Here is a 23298-nt window from a genome sequence, read left to right as displayed (position 1 = left end):
TTTGACAGTATTTGGGAAGAAGAGGCAAGCCCATCTCTGGTTATATCTGATGAGATCCCGGTCAAGCAGGGATCCCAAACCAAGAGGGATTCACCTCTTCCCCTCACCAGCCTCTTGCTGCCAGCTCGCTTCAGGGATGGATGGCCATGGCTGGGCCTCTGAAAACACACCGTGGTTGTTTGATATGTCATAGACTTTCATTACCCCTCGGGACCAAGGATGCTTTGTTTTGTCCCTGATCAGATGATAGACTTGAGAATCCTATCAGTCCTCTGACAGACTTCTTTTTCTTCCTTAGGAACATTTGCACTTTGTGATGGAGATTTCCCAAGACGAGATTTTTATTCTGGACCCAGATATGGTGTTGTCACAGCAGGCGGGGACACCTCCAGGAATGCCCGACCTGGTCGTGGAGCAGGCCTCGGGGTGAGCGAGCCTTTCTTTGGTGACGCGGTAGGGAAGCTGACCGCAGGGCGACAGCCGTGTCTGACGGGGCTTTTCCCTTGACATTTCCAGGGACATGGAGCTATCTTAACATACAGGTTTTCTTGCTGTGTTTCATTCGCGTGTAGGATAACTGGTTTTGTCTTTTGAATGGCTGCAGAGAATTACTCTTTCCCACCAAGATTTGTACCGTGGCTGAGCCTTCTTTCTCCGCCACAGCCACACTTCTTACCAAACTCTCAAGTACTAGTGTTTGCATTGGTGCATATGTGGCTACAGTGCTTGTGTTATCCAAAGGAAAATGGGCACAGGTGGTTTTTGATTCTTCCTTTTCCCCTTCCCCACTTCCTCCTCCTTTTTTGCTATGTCCAGGCAGCCTGAGACATAGATGGCATTATAATAACTATGACATATCAAGCACTTATTATGAGCCACATACGGTTCCAAATGCCTTTCTTATATTCCTACCACCCCTTCATAGGGACCGAATCATCAGAAGTGCTCTGTGCTTATTTCCTGCTCTGTAGAATGGAAATGAAGCCGACACAGAGAATTGTTTGAAAATTAAATAAATTGATACATGTGAGGTATTAGGATTGTTCTTGGCACTTGGTAGACGCTCACTCAGTCTACCAAGCAATCGTCGTCATCGCTTTCCTGTCGCAGTGCCCCTGCACCTCTGGTACCAGTATTACCCTAAATCCACACGTACCAGCGCTGAGGCTCAGAGGGGTCTTCAGCTCTGCCCGTCTTGCACAGAAAATGAACGGCAGAATTGACATCTGGTCCCTCCCAGGTGTTATGCTAAAGCCCATGCATTTAATCACTACATTGAACCACCAGAATATTATTAGGCTTTCTAGGTTATTTCAGCAATTCCAAAATATTTATTTAGAGAACTTTTTAGGCGCCAGCTACTAGTCTAAGCTCTTGGGAAACAACAGGGCAGAAATTTAAAAAAATGAAAATTTCTGCCCTTGTAAAGTCTGATGAACTTTGATGTCTTACTGGTATATGAAGGTCAAATAGAATAAGGATTTCCCTGGAAAGTGCACACACACACGCATTCAAATAGCATTTGCGAATTGTATACACAGACACACACACATGTATATATTTGTCTATATGTATATGTAGACATGTTCATTTGAGGTAACCTTATGCCTCTTTACTCTTCGGCACTAATTTATTTGGCCATTGCTGCCATCTCTGAATATTTCTCACTCTGCCAGCTGATTTCAGTGATACGTATCAAGTCACAAGAAGACAGAAGTGGCAGGATGAGGCAGGTATACGGCTGCATTGAGGAGGCCAGAGCTAGGAATCTCAGATACGTATCCCTGGGTGTCCCAGAAGGTGGTGGAAAAGCCCATCTTCACGGTCCATGTCTGCAAATCCAGCCTCTCCACTGTGGGGAAAGCACGTGAGATGCTGGGTCCTCCCGTAGGAGCAGCGGGCATTAGAGTCTCGCTGTCCCCTTGCCCAGCCTGAACTTGGCTGCTGTCTTTGATCTGGTCAAGAGGAAACCCATTCTGCCACACTCTTTGCCCTCTCTCTGTATCAATTAAAGGCCAAAAGAAATGGCTTTGTCCTGGGTTAATCCTCTGTTAGCCCTAGCTCCAAAACTGAAGTAGCCCAAAGTAGCTTGAAAATCCATTAGAACTTCAGTCAGTCCCTTTCTTATTTCTGATCAGTTGCCCCTCCTGGAAATGAACAAGGACAGGGAAGCAGTAAAAAAGGATGGGCTTTGTTATGTCCTCATTTCCATTTCTATATCAGGTTCCATTACTTCTTCTTTACAGCACATTTGCAATTACTTAATCTTTTTTTAAAGATTTTATTTACTTATTTGAGAGAGCATGCACATACAGAGAGTGATGCCGAGAAGCCGATTCCCGATGCCCAATGCCAGGCTTAATCCCAGAACCCTGAGATCATGACCTGAGCCCAAGGCAGATGCTTAAGGGACTGAGCCCCCCCCAGGCGCCCCTAAAATTACTTCATCTTGAAAGGCAGTTTTCTCATCTGTAGAGGGCAGAAGCACACAAACAGTTCATGATACTTGAGAAAATTAAAGAATAAGTGGGAATACGACTCTAGGAAATACCCAGTAAAGATTAGTTGCCCATCTCACAAGAGTCATCTTGAGATAGAGCAGAGGAAGTCCCGTGCTGGCTTTGAACGTCTAAATGCCCGGTGCCCTGCTTTCTCCCAGAATGTCCGACTGGTGGAACCCCGCGCTACGGAAGCGCATGCTGAGCGACAGCGGGCTGGGAACCGCAACTCCAGAGTATGACGACTCAGATTTGAGAGATTTCAGCCACTCCCGCGTGCTACAGTAAGAGCGCTCTCTGTCCCTTCCCTGTGCACCCCTGGCCCCTGGGATCCCCGAGAGAGGACTGCCCAGTACCTCACAGGGGGGCGGGGGGTGGTCTGTATTCAGTGGTGCTCCCACTGTCTCCTGTGCTTCCCCATCTTATTCCCTTGGCTCACTTTTCTCAGCCCCGAGCTCCTGATGGAGACTCACTTTGCATTTTGGGTATCTAGAAATACTTTGAACCTCACCAGTGTTTGCTTTACTGGAATCCGGGGTTTCCTAGCTGTCCCTGTGTTTGCCACATGGCAAAGACACACATGAGAAAGATCATGAAGACTTTGGAAGGGACGGGGTTTTTTCATTTGTGGAAACATTTCTGCTTGCTGTTCCAATTCTGTTTCATGGGTCTCCAGGCCTGTAGTACAGTCAGATGGTTTTGTTGGCCGAAGTGGAGCCGCTTCTGTGACCCAGGGTCTCTGGGTAAATGATGCAACGTTTGTATCTAGGTGGGAATAGGGTGGGTGTGTTTTCTTCTGAGGGCTGACCCTAGCCAGAAAGGAGGGTGAAGGTCGGGAGTTTTTGTGACTGTGTTAAAACATTTATGTCTGGGGACTCTTTTCTCCCTGTGATATTTCCCTGCAAGAGCATATTCTAGGTGAGGTCAGTGGTCATGGATACACTCTTTCGGCCCATCTCAGAGGCTGTGCAGATTTGTTGCAATTCATGATATAGGCTCATTTCCAATCCTATCCAAGGTCCTAATTGAATAGGGATGATGGCCTTGTTACTGTACAGTCTTACAATTTTTATAAAATAAAAGATTAAGAGTCTTAGAAATCTAGGGTTAACCAAAGAATCCTTGTTTCTAAAGGAAAGACCACAGCAATTTTGGAATGATGAAGGGGGGAAAGTGAGAGATCTGGAGTTAAATATTTCATTGGTGGGAAGGTTCATTGGTAGGAAGGTTTGCCAGGGGCAAAAGGCGATTTCGTTTAATTGCTTCTCTGTACTATCTCTTATTTTGTTGTGTGAAGAGTAGAAAGGAAAAAGTTAATTACTGTCAATTTTCCTTTTTAATCAAACCAAGTTAGATCTTGATCACATTTTGATTGCTTACAATTCAGGGTATTTTTCCATTTCTTTTTTTATATAGAACTGATGCTTGTGAACCACGATGAGTCAGCCACCCCACTGATGGCTAAAAATGTGACCATCTAGCTGCGGGCAGATTTATTTGATAATTAGAGTTTAGACACAGACATAGAAATTATGCCTAGACAAACCCGATGAGTATTGTAGTTGTTCTTACACACAAGCTATTTCTAAAGAGAGTGATCTCACTCTGGTTTCCTGGTCCCTGGTGTTCTACGTGGAGTATATTAAAGTGTATATCATGATATATGAAGTGACTGTTTCCAAGGTAGTAAATATTCTTCCCAAATCACAAATAAACATACTACTTTCTGTAATAGCCAGGTTCTTAAAACTCTCTGTAAAAATCAACTCTTATTTTTCGTTCAGGTTATATTATCCTTTCAGAGATTTCTCTTAATTTTTTATTGATCTTTACTTGCAGCCATCAGTTGTCTTGCTCATTTATACCACCTTAGCTCTTACGTGCACTAGAGCGAATAACTTTTTAAATTTTATTCCTGCCAAATAACACTCAAACGCTCACCCCTAGCCTTTGAGTCTGTCTAGCTGAATCCCTGCACATCGTGGAACAGAGACAAGTCATTCCCCCAGGGTCTGCCTGAGTCCCTGACTCACAGAATACAGGAGCATAATAAAACAGTTGTTTTAAATCACTGAAAATAAGTAAGTACTGTATCCTACCCCAATCTGCCCATTAATTCTTTAATTGTTTTATTATTATTGCTATACCCATTGATTCCTTCGAAAGAACATCTCTTTATTTCCTTCAAAGAGGTATAATTGCAGTCATGGAATAATTCAATCATATAACACACAGATATTACATCCCATGTTAGTAATAGTTCGTATTGATAGAATGTCTCCTACTTGCTTTGTGCCAGAGCTGAATCGTCTTTAATTCTTCTAATGACTTTTAAATCTTGCCATTGCCATTGCTTAACTGAGGCTTCCTCAGTTTAACTTTTAAACTTACTGAGCTTAAAATATTCATCTTGGATGACGCAAGACAGCAAGAGTGGGAACTGTGGTTTGAGTCAGGTTGGCTTGACCTTTGACTTCATGCTTTTTCTGACCATATGCATGATCTTCCTGAAGGGCTGGTGCAAAGGCAGGATGCCCACAGCCCCGTGGCCCAAGGAAGGTTTACATTGGCTTCTATTTCTTTTAGCATTTGTAAAGTATCTGAAGAATCTTTAAAAAGAGATTGAAATTTTTTAAAAGATAAACATTTATTTAAAAAAATTTTTAAGTATATATTACATTTGCCTCAATCAAAATAAGGTCATTTGTTTTGTTTCTTAAATAACACATATGAGCAAGGGGGTGGGGAAGAGGCAAGTAGTATAGAGTTCCCTGAAAAAGTTAAAAAGCAGAGATATCCTATGAGCCAACCATTGCCCTACTCAGTATTTATCCAAAGGATACAAACATAGTGAATCAAAGGAACACATGCACGCCAGTATGTACAGCAGCAATGTCCACAATGACCAAAATATGGAAAGAGCCCAGATGTCTGTTGACAGATGAATGGATAAAGAAGATGTGGTGTATATATACATAGACAATGGAATAGTACTCAACCATCAAAAAGAAGGAAATCCTTCCCTTTGCAACGATGTGGATGGAACTGGAGGATATTGTGCTAAGCAGAATGAGTCAGAGGAAGACAAAAAATATGATTTCACTCATATGTGGAATTTAAGAAACAAAACAGATGCACATAGGGGAAGGAAGGAAAAATAAAATAAGGGGAAAACAGAGAGGGAGTTAAACCATAAGCGACTCTTAACTGTAGGGAACAAACTGAGGGTCGCTGAAGGGGAGGTGGGAGGGGGATGGGGTCACTGGGTGATGGCATTAGGAAGGGCACACGATGGAATGAGCACTGGGGGTTACTTGCGACCAGTGAATCACTGAATTCTACGTCTGAAACTAAAAATACCCTACATGTTAGTTAACTTGAACTTAAGTTTAAACAAATTTTTAAAAGAGGCAAACACCCAGAAACAGACTTCCTAACTATCGAGAACAAACCAATGGCTACCAGAAGGGAGGTGGGTGGAAGGGTGGGTGAGACAGGTGTTGGGGCTGAGGGAGGGCACTTGTGATGAGCACCTGGTCTTTATGGACGTGTTGCATCCCTGTGTCGTACATTGAAGTTAATTTTACATGTATGGTAACTAAGTGGACCCTAAATGAAAACTAAAAAATTTAACGAAGGGCACTCATGTGCCAAACACCCTGATATATCATGTTGTTTTATGTTATTATTCTCATTAGGTCTTTCTTTCTGTCCGTAAACAACATACAGTAACATACAAATATATATTGTTTTATGGACTTTTTGTTTGTATTCTCTGTTTTTCATTACCTGTACTGAATAATGTATATACTTTTCAGACTTGCCATTTTATTCAATGGTCTTTTTTTTAAAATGTATTCATATTGATATATGTAGTTTTGTTTTTTGGGTTCTTTTAAAGATTTTATTTATTTATTTGACAGAGAGATAACAAGTAGGCAGAGAGGCAGGCAGAGAGAGAGAAGAGGAAGCAGGCTCCCCACTGAGCAGAAAGCCCGATGCGGGGCTCGATCCCAGGATCCTGGGATCATGACCTGAGCCGAAGGCAGAGGTTTTAACTCACTGAGCCACCCAGGCACCCCGAAATATGTAGTTTTTCATTAACTCTAATTGGTATAGAATATTGCATCATTAATAATCCATAACTTATTTCTCCATTTTGATAGCAATTTCTAATATTTTATGATTTAAAAAATTCAGAGAATCCCCTGCTGCGTGGGTCCTGTGCTACAGGGTGTATGTGAAGTTTCAACTTTGCTTAATATTCCTGGCAGGAATATGAAAAATAAGTGTGGAAAAAAAGGCCTGAAGAATTATGGTAATATTTTAGGTACAACCGGCATCTGCTGCTTTTAGCTTTAAAGTCCCAGTCAGCTTGGAGATAGGGAAAGTCCAAGTTTAACATCATGTTCACAATATTAAATAACCCACTATATAAAAAGATCAAAAGGGAAATTTTAAATTCTTGAACCGAAAATAACTATCAGAGTCTGCAGAAAACCACTAAAGTCTTACTCACAGGATGATTTATGACTCTAAATTCACTTATCAAAGGAAAAAGGATTCATACAAATAAAGCATTCAGTTTGATAAACCGGAAAAGGAACTCCAGAGAAGGAAACAAAGAAACAAGAGGGAAGAGGAATAACAAAGACAGAAATCATGGACGAGGTGCATAAAACAAAGAAATGATTAACTGAGAATGTTAAAATATTGGTTCGTTAATAAATAGGCAGGTAAGAGACAAAATCCTGCAAAGACTGACTTTAAAAATAGTAGATACAGGAAACAGAAAGGAATGTAACTGCAGTGCTTTACTGTCTCATTCTTCCTCCACGGGCCCTGGCCGGCACCTGCTCAAGGTGACCCTTTTCCCTCCAAACTCCAAATGACCCAGGCCCCCCCCGGGGGGGTCTCCTCAGAGTTGTCTCCTTTTAACTTTTATTTCTAAGATCCATCACCCTCCCTTCTCCTTCAGGGAGAGTGAGGTGGAATGAACACAGAATTAGATTTCTGTTACTACTGGAACTGGTTACCTTTTGTAACTCCATTTAGAAACACTATAATTTTATGAAGAAGGTATAGAGAGTCCAATTATACACAGGTCCTCTAGGAAAAAGCATCATTCCAAAGAAGGATGTACAGCACATGTAGGGTCTTCAAAACCTGTGAACACAATAAAAAACAATCTTGAAGAACCGCTTTTGAGATAAATTGATGAGAAGTAGTTGACTTATAGTGCTACTGCTAGAGCCATAATGAATTTATCCTTAGGTGCAAAAATGTTTTCAGTGTTTAAGAAAGTTCTACTTAAAATAATATGATTCTGGAAACACATTTGCTCTCATCATTAATTATACCACCAAAATTAGTGACAAGGCCGTATTTCATTCTGGCAGAAGATTTGTAAGGGAGGAATTAGCTGAAATTTTAGCAAACAGAATCGCAGTCCTAAGGCAGACTTTTCTCAACTTCAAGATCTAGGAGATTAAAAATAAAAAGCACTGACTAAAAACTCTAGTGTGTTCTTAACACGTTGTTTTTTGAGAAGGACAGACGTAACCTGAGTCACATGGGTTAAGGGAAAACAAGTAAAGGGACTGAGAGGTATTTAGTTTCTGAAAAAGAATAATCTTTTTTAGTTCTTTTTGTTTTGTTTTGTTTTATGTGAAACCCCCAAAACCGACCGAAAGAGATGCACTTTTTCTTAGTGTCTCCAAATCCTGAATCTGAAAGAACTAAGATAAAGGTCACACAGGTTAAAAACAGAATACCTTGCCACAGCACTGAGACCAGGGGGAAGAGTGTGGAGAACCACCCGAAGGCAAACATTCCTTCCAGACATCTGTGTCTAGACAAGTTTCTGTTAGCTGATCAGCTAAGCAGGGCTAATGGAGTTGTATGATGATGGAGGTATATGATCTGTAGTCTCTAAGAGATTTTGTTATCAAAAATATAATGCATCAAGAACTATAATGTATCTGGTCTGATCATTTTTTCATTGGGATTCTAAGAAACAGGTTGAGTCATTCAGTTTGTCTTTCATGTATTATTGAGCAAATAAATATCGAGCACCTTCTAGGTAGGAACTGTGAATCTTGTATATATATATATATATATGTAAACATTCCCACACACCTAGGCACTAAAGATGTGAAGCTCAACAAGAAATTACTATTGCCTTTGAAGAGCTTACATTCAAAGGGGAACTAGTCCACAAATCAATTTTTAGAGTTCTTGCTGCTAAGAGCTGTAATGGATAGATGCAGAAAGTGTTCTGGAAACAAGAGGAATAGAATTTGCTGCTTCCTCCAGATTTCACTTTTTTGTTTTTATATGAAAAGAATGAGTATTTAAAGATATAATGAAAATGTTAGCCTCAAAGGAAAGAGGCTTTTTAAGGACTCCAAGCTTATTTTCTTCCACCTTTGTACATGAGCAGATAAGTGTCTGCTTGTCACCATTACATAACCAGAAAGGCTCCCCGAATAATTGAATGTACTCAGTACTCAGTTTAGCATCACTCTATACGATACGTGCTTAAGGAAGTTTGTACAAGTAGCAAGTTATTTAGGGATATCCGAAATACCTAATAGTACTTTAAAAATTGACTTTTTTAGATAGTCTAAAATTCTGAGCCACCATGCCAAGAAGATAATCCTGAAACTGCCCCCTTCCACAAATTCAGTCACTCTCAGAGTGAAGAGGAGTAAGAAGTTCAGATTCCCCTCTGGTCCTCCAACTAGTACCCTTACCCAGTTTCTTCGGGAACATTCGGTGATGGCCTGACTCTAATCAAAGGGATAATTGTGCTTATTGTCACAGCTCCAAGTTCTCATCGGGAGGACAGACCATTGGGCAGTGATTGGGAATATTCTTTAAACATCACAATCTGATAAGAGGAAGAAAATTAATCTTCTTAGTGGGATGCGGGTTTTGCTGGAATCTGTCTGAGAGATAAAATCAGTGCTGTCAGGTCAGGGACACAGTCCCTTGCATCTGTTCCACTAAGATAGTTGCTTCCTATCCTCCCTACCTTTAACTGGTCTAAATCTTATTCTCCTTGCCTAATCACTGAAGCTAGAAGAGCCCCAGTCTATCTGACAGACACCTTCCTTTCTTCTTTTCTCCCTGCCTGACGTCCCTCCCATTGTTACCCGCCCTATTTAGCCAAGCACACAATACTCTGTTCCTTTGGGGGTGCAAAATACTTAATAAGCAATTTTGCCCTATTCTTTCTATAATTGCTCTTCAAACAGTGATGCATAGGGGGCCCCTAAACCTTTTAGTCAGATACAGAGTTCCATTTCCAAGTTCACTCAGGGGCAGCACCAGAATAGAATTCTTGAGATAGCAGATCTCAGTTTGACCCACTTGGAAGACAAATCTTGTCAGGTAAATAAGCTCTAATATTAAACATTCATTTGATTTAAAATGATGCCCAGGGATTCTGCCTTCCCATCTTTATGAGTTCAAGTTTGGTCGGTGATTACAACATGAGGAAATATTGCCAGAAGGGCTCTCTTTCTTCATTTGTAATGGATGTGATAGCCTTATCTGCTCACACTGGAGGGACATGGTGGCTGAGGGAAAGTTGGTAAGATCCTTCTTTAAAGCATCTGAGTTCCTTGGATGGACAAACTGTGACCCTCACTCTAGATCTGCAGTAGTTTGCATCATAGCTGGTATACCAGGTGTCTAGGGAAGCAGGCTTCTTGGATGAATGGATGAACGTGGGATTTTAGAGAGAAGTTACTCTGTCGATTGGAAATAGAGATGTCTATTTATAATACTGCAGCAAACTCAGTTCTAATCACACACACACGAATGTAACAAAATGATCCATTAAATGTTAGACGTTTTTATTAGGCTCTGGAATCCATTTATATATTTCAAATTTTAATAGAAGTCTGTTTGACCCAAGGAGGAGTTTACATTAAAATAATAAAAATGCCTTGAATTGCGAAAGTAGAAGGCAACGATGGCGTAGAGAGAATTGTAGGCATGGGTGATAAGCACAAAGGTGAGATGGGGACAGGGGGTGGAGGGGAAGAAGCCCATCCAGATCCCCGAGCGTTGAGATGCCAGCATGTTCCACATGTCAGATCTCTGGATTCGATCAAAAAGTTGAATACTTGAGGAGGTTTTGGATGTTCTTTGGATGGAGGAGAAGAACGTTGGCAAGGGGAAAACTGTAAACCATCAATAGTTTATGGATGAAAAAGAACTCCAGGATTTCCTGAGGATTTCCAAGCCAAAGAGACAAGACAGAGCAGGAGCATGAGGAAATACAGAGGCAAGATGTGCAGAAGGAAAACACTTTTCTTGAGTTCCCTTCATAAGCCCTTAACAGGAATGGAACAGCAGAAGAGCCTCTCAGGAAATTCTCAGAGTCTTCAACAAGACAAAGGAGGTTTCTCTCTCCTTCCAACAATACATTATTCCTTAGGGCATTAAGGAAAGCTAGTCCAAAGTGACAGTCTTTTGTGACAAAAGCACTTAGATGCCATTTTTTTTAATAGGTATTCTTTTTTTATTAATTTCTTTTCAGTGTAACAGAATTCATTGTTTACGCACCACACCCAGTGCTCCATGCAATACATGCCTTCCATAATATCCACCACCAGGCTCCCCTAACCTCCCGCCCCCCCCAACCCCTTCATAACCCTTAGATTATTTATCAGAGTCCATAGTCTCTCATGGTTCATCTCCCCTTCCAATTTCCCTCAACTCCCTTCTCTCCATCTCCCCATGTCCTCCGTGTTATTTCTTATGCTCCACAAATAAGTGAATCCATATGATAATTGACTCTCTCTGCTTGACTTATTTCACTCAGCATAATCTCTTCCAGTCCTGTCCATGTTGATACAAAAGTTGAATATTCGTCCTTTCTGATGGAGGCATAATACTCCATAGTGTATATGGACCACATCTTCCTTATCCATTTGTCCGTTGAAGGGCATCTTGGTTCTTTCCAAAGTTTGGTGACCTTGCTGCTATGAACATTGGGATACAGATGGCCCTTCTTTTCACTACATCTGTATCTTTGAGGTAAATACCCAGGAGTGCAATTGCAGGATCATAGAGAAGCTCTATTTTTAATTTCTTAAGGAATCTCCACACCATTTTCCAAATTGACTGCACCAACTTGCATTCCCACCAACAGTGTAAGACGGTTCCCCTTTCTCCACAGCCTCTCCAACACACGTTGTTTCCTGTCTTGCTAATTTTGGCCATTCTAACTGGTGTAAGGTGGTATCTCAATGTGGTTTTAATTTGAATCTCCCTGATGGCTAGTGATGATGAACATATTTTCATGTGTCTGATAGCCATTTGTATGTCTTCATTGGAGAAGTGTCTATTCATGTCTTCTGCCCACATTTTGACATGATTATCTGTTTTGTGTGTGTTTTGAGTTTGAGAAGTTCTTTTTAGATCCTGGACATCAACCTTTTGTCTGTACTGTCATTTGCAAATATCTTCTCCCATTCCGTGGGTTGCCTCTTTGTTTTATTGACTGTTTCCTTTGCTGTGCAGAAGCTTTTGATCTTGATGAAGTCCCAAAAGTTCATTTTCACTTTTGTTTCCTTTGCCTTTGGAGACATATCTTGAAAGAAGTTGCTGTGGCTGATATCGAAGAGGTTACTGCCTATGTTCTCCTCTAGGATTCTGATGGATTCCTTTCTCATGTTGAGGTCTTTTATCCATTTCGAGTTTATCTTTGTGTATGGTGTAAGAAAGTGATCGAGTTTCATTCTCCTACATATAGCTGTCCAGTTTACCCAGCACCATTTATTGAAGAGACTGACTTAGATGCCATTCTTTTTTTTTTTAAGATTTTATTTATTTATTTGACAGATAGAGATCACAAGTAGGCAGAGAGGCAGGCAGAGAGAGAGGAGGAAGCAGGCTCCCCGCTGAGCAGAGAGCCTGATGCAAGGCTCGATCCCAGAACCCTGAGATCATGACCTGAGCCAAAGGCAGAGGCTTAACCCACTGAGCCACCCAGGTGCCCCCTTAGATGCCATTTTTAAACTAGGAAGATAACTTTGTCTTCCTCTGTGCTCTGAAGGGAGAGCAGGTATTTTTAAGCCAATAGAGGAATGGGAATTTTTCTTGCTTTGGGGCTGTGCCAGAGATAGCGACCTGGGTGCAAGTGGGCATCTCCTCTTACTCCTCTGTCTTGTGTCCCCTGGGAGTAGCTGTGTGCTCATGGCTGGCTCACGACACGGTCCATTCTTGCACAGTTGGTCCTCTCCTTTCTGAACAAGTCCCTGGATCTTCTCTAAGGGCTTGACTTTGAAATTGCATCAGTTTGGTAGAGGAGGGACTTAGGGTATCTTGAATGGGTTCCAACCTTTAAAACAAACCAACAAACAAAAAGACCCAAAACATTATTTGTTCAATTAATGTATTTATTGTAGAGTGTGCCCCTGTGTGTGACTGGGGGAAGGGCAGAGAGAGAGAGAGAATTTCAAGCAGACTCTGAACCGAGCACAGAGTCTCCACTCAGCGCTCCATCTCACGACCCTGAGATCAAGACCTGAGCCAAAATCAAGAAGTCAGATGCTTAACCGACTCAACCCCTAAATATTTGTTTTTCTAGTTTTAACTATCAGAGTAGAGAGAAGAGGCTGTAGTTTTTCCAGAATATGATTCTGGTGCACCTACCCGTAATATGGAATGTTGATGCATGTCAGTCCTCTGTCCTGACCTCTGGCTACCCTCATCCCCTCTCATTCCTCCGAAAGTCCCTGAGGAATCAGCTTGGTACCTCTTGCCCTCCTACTTCCCCCCACAGAGAGGGGCGGAGCACTCAGGCAATGCAAGGGCAAGAGGCATGGGAGAGTGGGGCAGGCCTAACCCAGCCCTACCCCTCCTCATCCCGGTTGTCCTGCTTCTTCCCAGTACAGGGCTTTCAGCGTTCAAGAGTCTATATCAAGGTTTTACCCGCTTCCCGTTGACTTACCTCCACACTACCCTGTTCATCTTTTTGCTTCTTTCTCTAACTGCCACCCAAACTCTTAATGTTCTCCATGTATCTGCCTTAGATGAGTAATTTGATTAAATTGATTGAAAGAATGAGTGATAAATCTGAAATCCTTCCAACAATATTTGCCTATGAATCTCAGGTTGGAGGGAGGCTGACTAGTAATTGCCTGGAGTGTGCAGGTGTGGGGTCAGGGTGAGAAGGGGTGGGTATAGAGTGTGGAACTTCTCTCATGAGCCTCTGGGGACCCCTGAACCCACAGCCCTGAAGAGACCAGCACAAGAAAAAACTCTGTAACATGGAGAAAATTCTTGCTTAGAATTCAGGGAGACAAGGACCACGTTTTCCATTTGCCTAACTTTCCTGGCTCCTGCGCTAATCACCAAGTATAAGAACATCAACAACATTGCTTTATAGTTTCTCCTGTTCTCTCTTTGATGTTAGTCTCACTCCATAAACCCCTTAGAGTCTCCTTAAAAGTGGGATAAAATGTTGTAAGTCCTGAATCTCCGACAACTCCTGAAGTGGAATTAAGTTTATAGCCCTACTTGATATTCACACATGGAATTAATTATTCTCAAAGATAGAGTCTGTGGAGCCCACTTTCACTTCCTATTCTCAATATCACAGTGATGTATTTATAGTCCTTTTTCATTTTCTCATAGAGTTCCTTTACTATTTTGGGTTGTTTGTAATATATGACTTAGAAACTGTCCTGTCCTCGGACACAGAAGCGTGGGAAGGAGACAGACAGCTTTCAGATTCTGTTTCCCATGCCACTGTCTTGAGCTTGGATTCCCTTTTCTGAGAAGTAGGTGAGGTGGGAGATGTTAATAGGAAAACTTCCAGAATACATCAGTTATCTTAAGGAGAAGTGCCGAAGCATCTTCCAAACCCACCTCTTTTTTTCCTTCAATTTTGTAAAGCTGGATTCGGAAGTCCTTATTTAATAAAAATAAAAGTTAGTTGTGAGTAAGCCTTTGCCCAGTCACTGTGGCCCCACAAGGCAGATACTGCTTATTCTGAATATTGTTCTATGTGAGATAGCCCTTCATAGAAGTGTCTTGTGTTAACACTAAATGATTTGCCTTCAGATCCCAGAGCTTCATTTTAATGTACACTTTTAAAAAAAAAAAAGTCCACGGGGCGCCTGGGTGGCTCAGTGGGTTAAGCTGCTGCCTTCGGCTCAGGTCATGTTCTCAGGGACCTGAGATAGAGTCCACATCAGGCTCTCTGCTCAGCAGGGAGCCTGCTTCCCTTCCTCTCTCTCTGCCTGCCTCTCTGCCTACTTGTGATCTCTCTCTGTCAAATAAATAAAATCTTTAAAAAAAAAAAAAAGTCCACATTCACAGAACTTCAGGTCCATTGTCCGTCAACAGGAGCAGTTGGCCAGGATTCACGGAGTCACTAAGCTGGAACCAGGGTCAGCTAACCAGGCTTTTGCTAACAGGTTTTTCCTACTGATCCTCCCTGTTGTTTCTGCACGTCTATCTCCTTTGGTTAGATTTCAGAATAACATGCCTTTTCTTTCTTTTTTTAAAAGATTTTATTTATTTATTTGACAGAGAGAGATCACAAGTAGGCAGAGAGTCAAGCAGAGAGAAAGGGGAAAGCAGGATCCCTGCCGAGCAGAGAGCCTGATGTGGGCCTTGATCCCAGGACCCTGAGACCATGACCTGAGCCAAAGGCAGAGGCTTAACCCACTGAGCCACCCAGGCGCCCCTAACATGCCTTTCCTATTCCTTTACTCACCCCCACCTGTTTTAAATTAAGCAGGCAACTATATTGCAAAAACTGATTTCCAGTGTGAAGTATCACATCTTTTGTACCTGCCCGGCTGCTCTGTGTCTAATGCCCAATTATTTTCACGTCTTCAAAAATGCTAAAATATTTTCCAGGAATGTGTTGAACTTGGTCAGTGTTGGTCTCTTCAACACCCTCTCTTGATCTGTTTCTTCCCTGTGTCTGCTGCTCGTAGCTCTCCCCTCAGATTTCAAAATGTGTTTCCCTTCATTTTGTTGCAGTTCTCAGGCATGAACATTAGGTGGCAGTACAATTTCGAGCTCAAAGGGCCAGGGGCTTCCTCCCCAGCAAACTGATGGCCTAGGATGGAGAGGAAAAACCGGATTGTTACAGGCCAGTGATAAAACAGTGGTACTTTTTAAAATGCCAACTAAATACAGGAACTTACAGAAAAAGGATAAAAAAAGATATTTCAAGTACAGCTCATATGGGGATCATCAGTATATATTTGAGTAGGAGACTCACAAAGAATAGGAAATTAGGAGCCAGAAGGGAATTAGAGGAAATTTACATCAAATGGAGAAATTAGCAAACAGCCTTTATTATTTAAATTCTGGGTCTCATTTCCTTACCTTCACACAAATACCCATCTCGCCCTCCTTCCTTTGATTTTGCTCTGTCCCCAGCACAACCCGACACTCCCCCCCATTTGTGGTGAATGTTACCTTTGAGGCTATTTGGCATTCCCTGAATGGGTTTGTGACCACTTGAATAGAGAATGTGTTTGTCTCTCTCATCTCAATGCCACTTTGTACGGTTGCTGTAACTTTCATCTCTCTGGCTCCCATCTCCTTAGCTCTTTTACTGTATGTGCTTTGTTCATTGTCTTAAAAGCAATATTCATAATTAGAGGGAGGAAAAGCAAACAAAGAGAGAATTGTTTGGTTGATGGAGATTCTCAGGGCTGAGGGATTTCTGGTTCTGTTTTACCTGGCTAGGGATTCCTTGGTATGAAGATTTAATGGTCACGAAGTTGTCACCTAGATCTGTGACCTCACTGTTTCTCCCTCAAGCTCTCAATACGTTGTCATGGGCTAGATGTAACAGTCCTCCAAGCAATGCACATCCTTGAGGGAATCTCAGTGGAGAAAAGCTACTGCCATAAATGATCATCGACAGCTATGCTTTCAAATCATGTTAAGTCATCCCTTGACTTACTTAAATAAAAATTCTTTGTCTATCAACGCTTTCAGGAAATAAATTGAATTTGTGTAGCATCATTACTTCAAGGTAAAACAAAGTGGGAAAAAAAAGCTGGTGTTTCTGTAGCAGTGGTATGGACACTTGAAATGTGTCTGGAAGGGATGTCCAGCTGGGATATGAGCTTCCATTTGGGCTACTTCTCAGGAGTTTAATGGACAAATAGCAGTCATGGTCCAGGCAGGGAACAGCATCCAACCCAGGGACCTTGGCCTACACCTGAGTGTTCCTAGTGTTCTTCAGTTGGAACAAGCACATTAATTAGCACATGATGGGAAGCTATTTTACGGAGAGATTGGGTTCTACCAAAATGTGAAGAAAGTGGTTAAGATAAGCCCAGAGAAGGCTGTGATAAGCAGCAGGAAAGAGAAGTAAAAGGAGAATGATGAAAGAGAGAGGGGAAGAACATTCAGAATTGATATAAATAGCTAGAAACCAGAAACTTTGATTTTCTCTTCCTCTTCCCATATAGGATGGATGGCGATATCCTTGCTGTGGTGGAAGTGATATCCTTGCTGGGGTCCTCATCCCTAAAGTTGTAGGGTAAAGAGGGAAGGCAAACAGAAAAAGGAACATTGACAAAATACTCCTAGAGCTGCTATCAGTGTGGAGGCACTGGAATGCCCCATGAGGACTTCACAGCCAAGAAATGGTTTCTTTATGTGTAGAGTGCCGAGTGGACTGTGGGGTAGCGGAGCACCTGGCTCACTATACCATTCCTCGTTTGCTTTTTATTATAATTCCATGTTGGTAACCAGTAAATAGAGGGGCCCTGGCTCTTCTGGCCAGGGCTGTGATTTGATGTGAATATGTCAGAGCTTCCTTCCCCCATCCCCAGTTAGAGAAATACTCTCTTGCTGAGTATTTTCAGAGCCTGGATCTCTGCCTTTGTGTCTATTCAGACTTGGTTTTCTTATACCCATTCTATATGTTTATTCCAAGTTCATCACTATATGATAACTCCTTCCCTTGGCCCACTCTCTATCAGGTGATGGTTTAGAAATGCTGAGTAGTGGGTGTAGGGGATGGGGGACACTGGGAAGGGAAAATGACATTTATTTGTGAATGATTCTCTCCAAAAAGTAGATGGGTCCCCAGTATTCATTCAGTCTTTCTTTAAGAAAGATTTCATCTAAACTGGACAGTCTCTGGATCTTCTACCTACCTCCTAGGAAGGAAATGATACAGACATTCTGGGGAATGGCCAAGGAGGAAAGCCATGGATGCTATTGATTTGAGCCACAAAATGAAAATAAAAGCAAAATATTGTAAGGGGGCTTTAAAAAAATAGAGTCAAGACAGTATTATTCAAATAAAAAGATCTTGTATTAGAATGAGCTTATGGGTTTAGAGCATTTCATGGAGGTTGCCAAGAAAAAGCATTCATTTAAAATGTATTGCAAAGGATCATACCATATCCTACAGGCTGAAGTAGTCATCAGGCTCATCATCTCAGCTCTAGATTTATTGATTAAAACAACAAGGCATCACAAGAAGTGTAATTTCTTAAAGACTTTGTCTTCATAAATGTATCATTTTTTGGCTCTTTGGATGGTATGTGTAATTTTGTGGGTTGAAAACTGAGCATATTTTCCAATGTCTTTAAGCCTTGTAATTGATCTACTTGAAAGATAGAGGCCTTGAAGGGAAACTTGCTGATGGAATGCAACCTAAATAACTGTCTTTGATTTTCTTAACAATTCCTGTGTCTTAGTGACTGGCAATAGGGTCTATAAGCTGTGCTGTTTGTTCAGTATAGTAGCAACTAGTCCAATGTGTGCCTGATGTCTCATTCTTTCAGATTCTTAATGCGTCCATACATTAATCTGAAAAAACAGTTTATTCCAAAATGTTATAGTCCTGTATATTTTCATGTTTTCAGACTTTTCCCTTGGAAATACTCCTATTCTGAAGAAGAACAAATCCACCCATTGAGGTCTTAGAGACATTGCCTGAGGCTAACTGCCTCAAACACAGATTTTTTTTTTTAAGTTTGTTGTTTGATTTTATGAAATCAAGTGACTTTTGCTTTGGGTCCCATAATATGTCTATGTTGATTTCAATTAAAAAATAATATCTTAGTTTTGACTAGTTAAATTACATAATCCATCATCCAAAACCAGCGTGTTCCCCCCCCCCCCGGGGACTTCCCTTATTTTCAAATTCTTGTGTATATCCTAGTTTGAGAAAGGTTACCTTCATTTAAAAGGAGAGAACAGTATGAATATTCTGCTTAACATGGTTAACATTGGCAAGAGGACTTTTCACCAGCAAATCTTCAGATCAAAATTTATGTAAAAGTAGATGTAATTCCAGGAAGATAAGGTGGAGGAGGAGGACCCTAGACTTCCCTTGTCCCATGAATACAACTAGATAATTACCAATCATCCTAAATGCCCCAGAAGTTGACCTGAAGAATGGCAGAATAAACCCCACAATTAAAGAAAGAGAAGAGGCCACATTAAAAAAGGTGAGAAGTGTGGAAACACCGTTTAGGAGATAAAGACATAGCTCTTATGGAAAGGAGGGAGCCACAGTGGTGGAGAAGGACAAGAAACAAGCTAACAGGGAGTGCATGGGGAGAATGAATTCCCATTGCATTTGGCTTGGTAAGCGAGAAGAGCCAAATTTTGTGAGTTCTTGCAACCAGCAGGGCTTAAATCCTGAAGTTTTAAAGGTTAACAAGTTTGGCTGGGATAAAGCCTGGAGGACACTGTACTGCTCTTGGAGAAAAGGCAGAGCAAACAGCCTGTAGACATAGAGCATGGAACAGCAATCTGAAGAGCACTTAGGATAAACAGTGAGAAGGTTATTCATTCATCTTGGAGCATGTTCCAGAGGGTCAGTCTTTGAAGAGAGACCCCTCTGGGAACAAAGTGACTAGTGCTGATTCCCTCCCCTGCCCCTCAGCATAAGTGCAGGGCCAACACTTGCTACCTAACTTGCCTACATCAAACCCTGACCTTTGGTGGAACTTCATCTTCCAGTCACACTTTCCTCAGTCTCAGCACAGGGGACCTCCCTGCCCCCAGAGGACCAGCCTAAAACCCTACTCATCCCACGTCTCCCAATAGGGACTTTTGCAGAGCCTCAGTTCTAGTAGTAGTGGTGACAGGTAGCATTTCATAAACACACTAGAGCAAACCTAGTTAAAATACTCCTCATTCAGGCCAGGGACAAAACAGTGCTCGCAATAGGCAAAGAGAGCCTCTGCAGACAACTGGCCTGAAGCATAAAGTGACCAGGACAAAACAGAAGATCACACACAGCACACTCCTGGAAGTGCCAGGCCCTAGAGAAGAAGGGACACTACATGGTAGGGCACTACAGGACCTCTTCTTCAAAAGGCACTGCAGGACCTCCTCTTCAAGGACAGATGTAGGTGCGCCTGGGCAGCTCAGTCATTTAGGTGTTTGACTCTTGGTTTTGGCTCAGGCCATGATTCAGGGTTGTGGGATGGAGCCCCATGTCAGGCTTAGCATGGAATCTGCTTGAAATTCTGTCTCCCTCTCCCCACAAGCACTGTCCCTCAAATAAATAAATAAAATCTTAAAAAAAAACACACACACAAAAACAAGCAGGAGATATAGTTGACTTTTCTAACACAGAGAAACAGGCACAGAGATTTAGACAAAATGAGAATACAGAGAGATTTATCCCAAATTAAAGAACAGGACCATAGCTAGATATCTAAGTGCAGCAGGTTTAAATAACGTGCCTGATGGAGTGTTTTCAGTAATGATCATATGGATGCTCACTGGACTTGAGAAAAGAGTGGAAGATATGACTGAAACATTTAACACAGAGATAAGGAATAGCATAGCAGAGATAAAGGGCTCAATAAATGAAATGAGAAACACACTTGATGAAATGAACAACAGACTGAAGAAGCAGAGGAGTGTGTTAATGACCTAGAAGACAAAGTAATGTTAAGTCATCAAGCAGAACAAAAGAGAGAAAAAATAATTATTCAAAATGAGGATAATCTTAGGGAATTCAGTGACTCCCCAAAAATGCAGTAACATTCATATTATAGGAGTTCTAGAGGAAGGTGAGAGAAAGAGGGCAGAAAATGTATTTGAAGAAATAATAGCTAAAAATTTCCCTAATCTGGGGTAGGAAATGGATAACCTGATCCAGGAGGCACAGAGATCTTGCATCAAAATCAACAAAAGCAGATTAACATCAAGACAAATTGGTATGGCAAAATACAGAGACAAAGAAAAAGTTGTAAAAGCATCAAGACAAAAGAACACAGTAACTTACAAGGGAAAACCTATAAGGCTACTGGGAGATTTTTCAGAAGAAACTTTCTAAGCCCAAAGAGAGGAACATGATATATTCAAAGTGCTAAGAGGGAAAAATCTGCAGCCAAGAATACTCTATCCAGAGAAACTGTCATTTAGAATAGAAGGAGAGATAAAGAGTTTCCCAGATAAAAACTAAAAGGGTTGATGACCACTGAAACAGTACTACAAGAAACATTAAAGGGGACTCTTTGAGTGAAAAGGAGAGACTAAAAGTGACAGTTTTAAAGGTAGGAAACAAAAGCAGTAAAAATGGATGTTTCTATAAAAAAAAAAGTCAGTCTAGGAACTCACCAAATAAAAAGATGTCAAATATAACAACACATTCCTAAAACATGGGGTTGAGAAGAGTAAAGAATGCGTTCAGACTTAAACTACCACCAATGTAATATAGGCTGCTATATGCAGAGATGTTTATATACAAACGTAATGGTAACCATATATTAAAAACCACTAATAAGTATTCAAAGAATAAAGACAAAGAAATCCATATATATCACTAAATAAAATTAGCAAAACTTGAAAGAAAGACAAGAAAGGATCAGAGAAAATCTTCAGAAACAACCACAAAACAAATAATAAAATAACAATAAATACATACCTATCAGTAATTACTTTGTAAATGAACTAAATGCTCTAATCAAAACATACAGAATGACAAGATTAAAAAAAAGAAAACACCCATCTATATGCTGCTTAGAAGAGACTCATTTTAAACCTAAAGATACCTACAGTTTGAAAGTGAGGGGATGGAGACACATCTATCATGCAAATGGAAGTCAAAGAAAGCTGGAGTAGCAGTACTTATATTGGACAAAAGAGACTTTAAATCAAAGACTATAACAAAAAACAAAGAAGGGCACTATATAATAATAGAGGGGACAAGCCAACAAGAAGATACAACAATTGTAAATATGTGTACACCCCATATAGGAGCATCTAAATACATAAAACCATTAATACAAACACAAAGGAGCTTATTGATAATAAAATAATAGTAGGAGACTTAAACACCCCCACTTATATACAGATCATCTAAACAGAAAATAAACAAGTAAACAATGGCTTTGAATGACATACTGGACCAGATGGATTTAACAGATGTACTCAGAACATTCCATCCTAAAACAGAACGCACATTCTTTTCAAGTGCACATGAGTCATTCTTCAGAATAAATCACATTTTCTCCCATAAAATAAGCCTCAACAAATTCAAGAAGATCAGTCATACCATGCACCTTTTCTGACCACAACGCTATGAAACTAGAAATTAACCACAATAAAAAAAATATGGATTCATGAAGGTCAAATAATATGCCACTAAACGATGAATTGGTCAACCAGGAAGTAAAAGAAGAAATTAACAAGTACTTGGAAACACATGAAAATGAAGCCACAAGTGTCCAGAACTTTGGGGATGTCGCAGAAGCAGTTCTAAGAGGGAAGTTTATACCAATACAAGCCTAGAATCAAGAAAAATCACAAACAACCTAATCTTATACCTAAAAGGGGTAGAAGAAGGGGACTAAAACCATCAGGAGGAAGTAAACAATAAAGATTACAGCAGAATTAAATGACATAGAAACTAAAAAAATAATAGTACAGATCAAAAAAACCCAGGAGTTGGATCTTTGAAAAACGTCAATAAAATGGATAAACCTCTAGCCAGACTTATAAAGAAAAAAGAGATAAAGGACTAAAATAAATACAAATGCAAGTGGAGAAATAACGAATGCCACAGAAATACTAACAATTTTAAGAATATTATCAAAAGCTATATGCCAACATATTAGACAACCTAGCAGGAATGGATAAATTCCTAGAAACATATCAACTACAAAAACTCAAACAGGAAGAAATAGAAAATTTTAACAGGCCTATCACCAACAAAGAAATTGAATTAGTAATCAAAAAATTCCCAACAAACAAAAGAACAAGACAGATGGCTTCACAGGTGAATTCTACCAGACATTTAAAGAAGTGTTAATACCCATTCTTCTCAAACTTTCCCAAAAAATAGAAGAGGAAGGAAGACTTCCAAAGTCATTCCATAAGGCCAGCATTATCCTGATGCCAAAACCAAATAAAGAAATCACTACAAAAGAAAACAATAGGCCAACATCCCTGATAAACATAGGTGCAACACTCCTCAACAAAATATTACCAAACTCATCAACAATATATTTTTAAAAATCAGTCATTCACTACGATCAAGTAAGATCTATTTCTTGGTTGCAAGAGTGGTTTGACAGTCAAAAATCAATCAACATGATATATCACATCGATAAGAAAAAGAATAAAAACCATTTGATCATTTCAATAGATGTAGAACAACATTTGACAAAGTACAACATCCATTCATGATAAAAGCCCTCAACAGAGTAGGTTTAGAGGGAACGTATCTCAATGTAATAAAGTCCATAGATGAAAAATCTGTAGCTAACATCATCCTTAGTGGGGGAAAATGGAGAACTTTTCCATTAAGGTCAAGAACAAAATA

The 23298-nt window shown here is 40.6% G+C and overlaps 1 protein-coding gene across 5 annotated transcripts in view; it reads left to right on the top strand.

The window, feature by feature from the left end:
- DGKI (diacylglycerol kinase iota) overlaps window positions 1–23298 on the top strand; it is a 442305-nt gene that overhangs the window by 356910 nt on the left and 62097 nt on the right. For all 5 annotated transcript variants that reach the window (XM_045063016.1, XM_045063015.1, XM_045063018.1 and 2 more), the window contains 2 exons: window positions 299–426; window positions 2660–2782. In XM_045063016.1, coding sequence (XP_044918951.1) covers window positions 299–426; window positions 2660–2782 — 251 coding nt within the window. The remainder of the gene's footprint in view (window positions 1–298; window positions 427–2659; window positions 2783–23298) is intronic.

The sequence above is a fragment of the Mustela putorius genome, unplaced genomic scaffold, assembly GCF_011764305.1.
Source record: "Mustela putorius furo isolate JIRA1106 unplaced genomic scaffold, ASM1176430v1.1 tig00003845_pilon_pilon_pilon, whole genome shotgun sequence".
NCBI lineage: Eukaryota > Metazoa > Chordata > Mammalia > Carnivora > Mustelidae > Mustela > Mustela putorius.
This window is presented reverse-complemented; position numbering and strand designations above follow the sequence as displayed.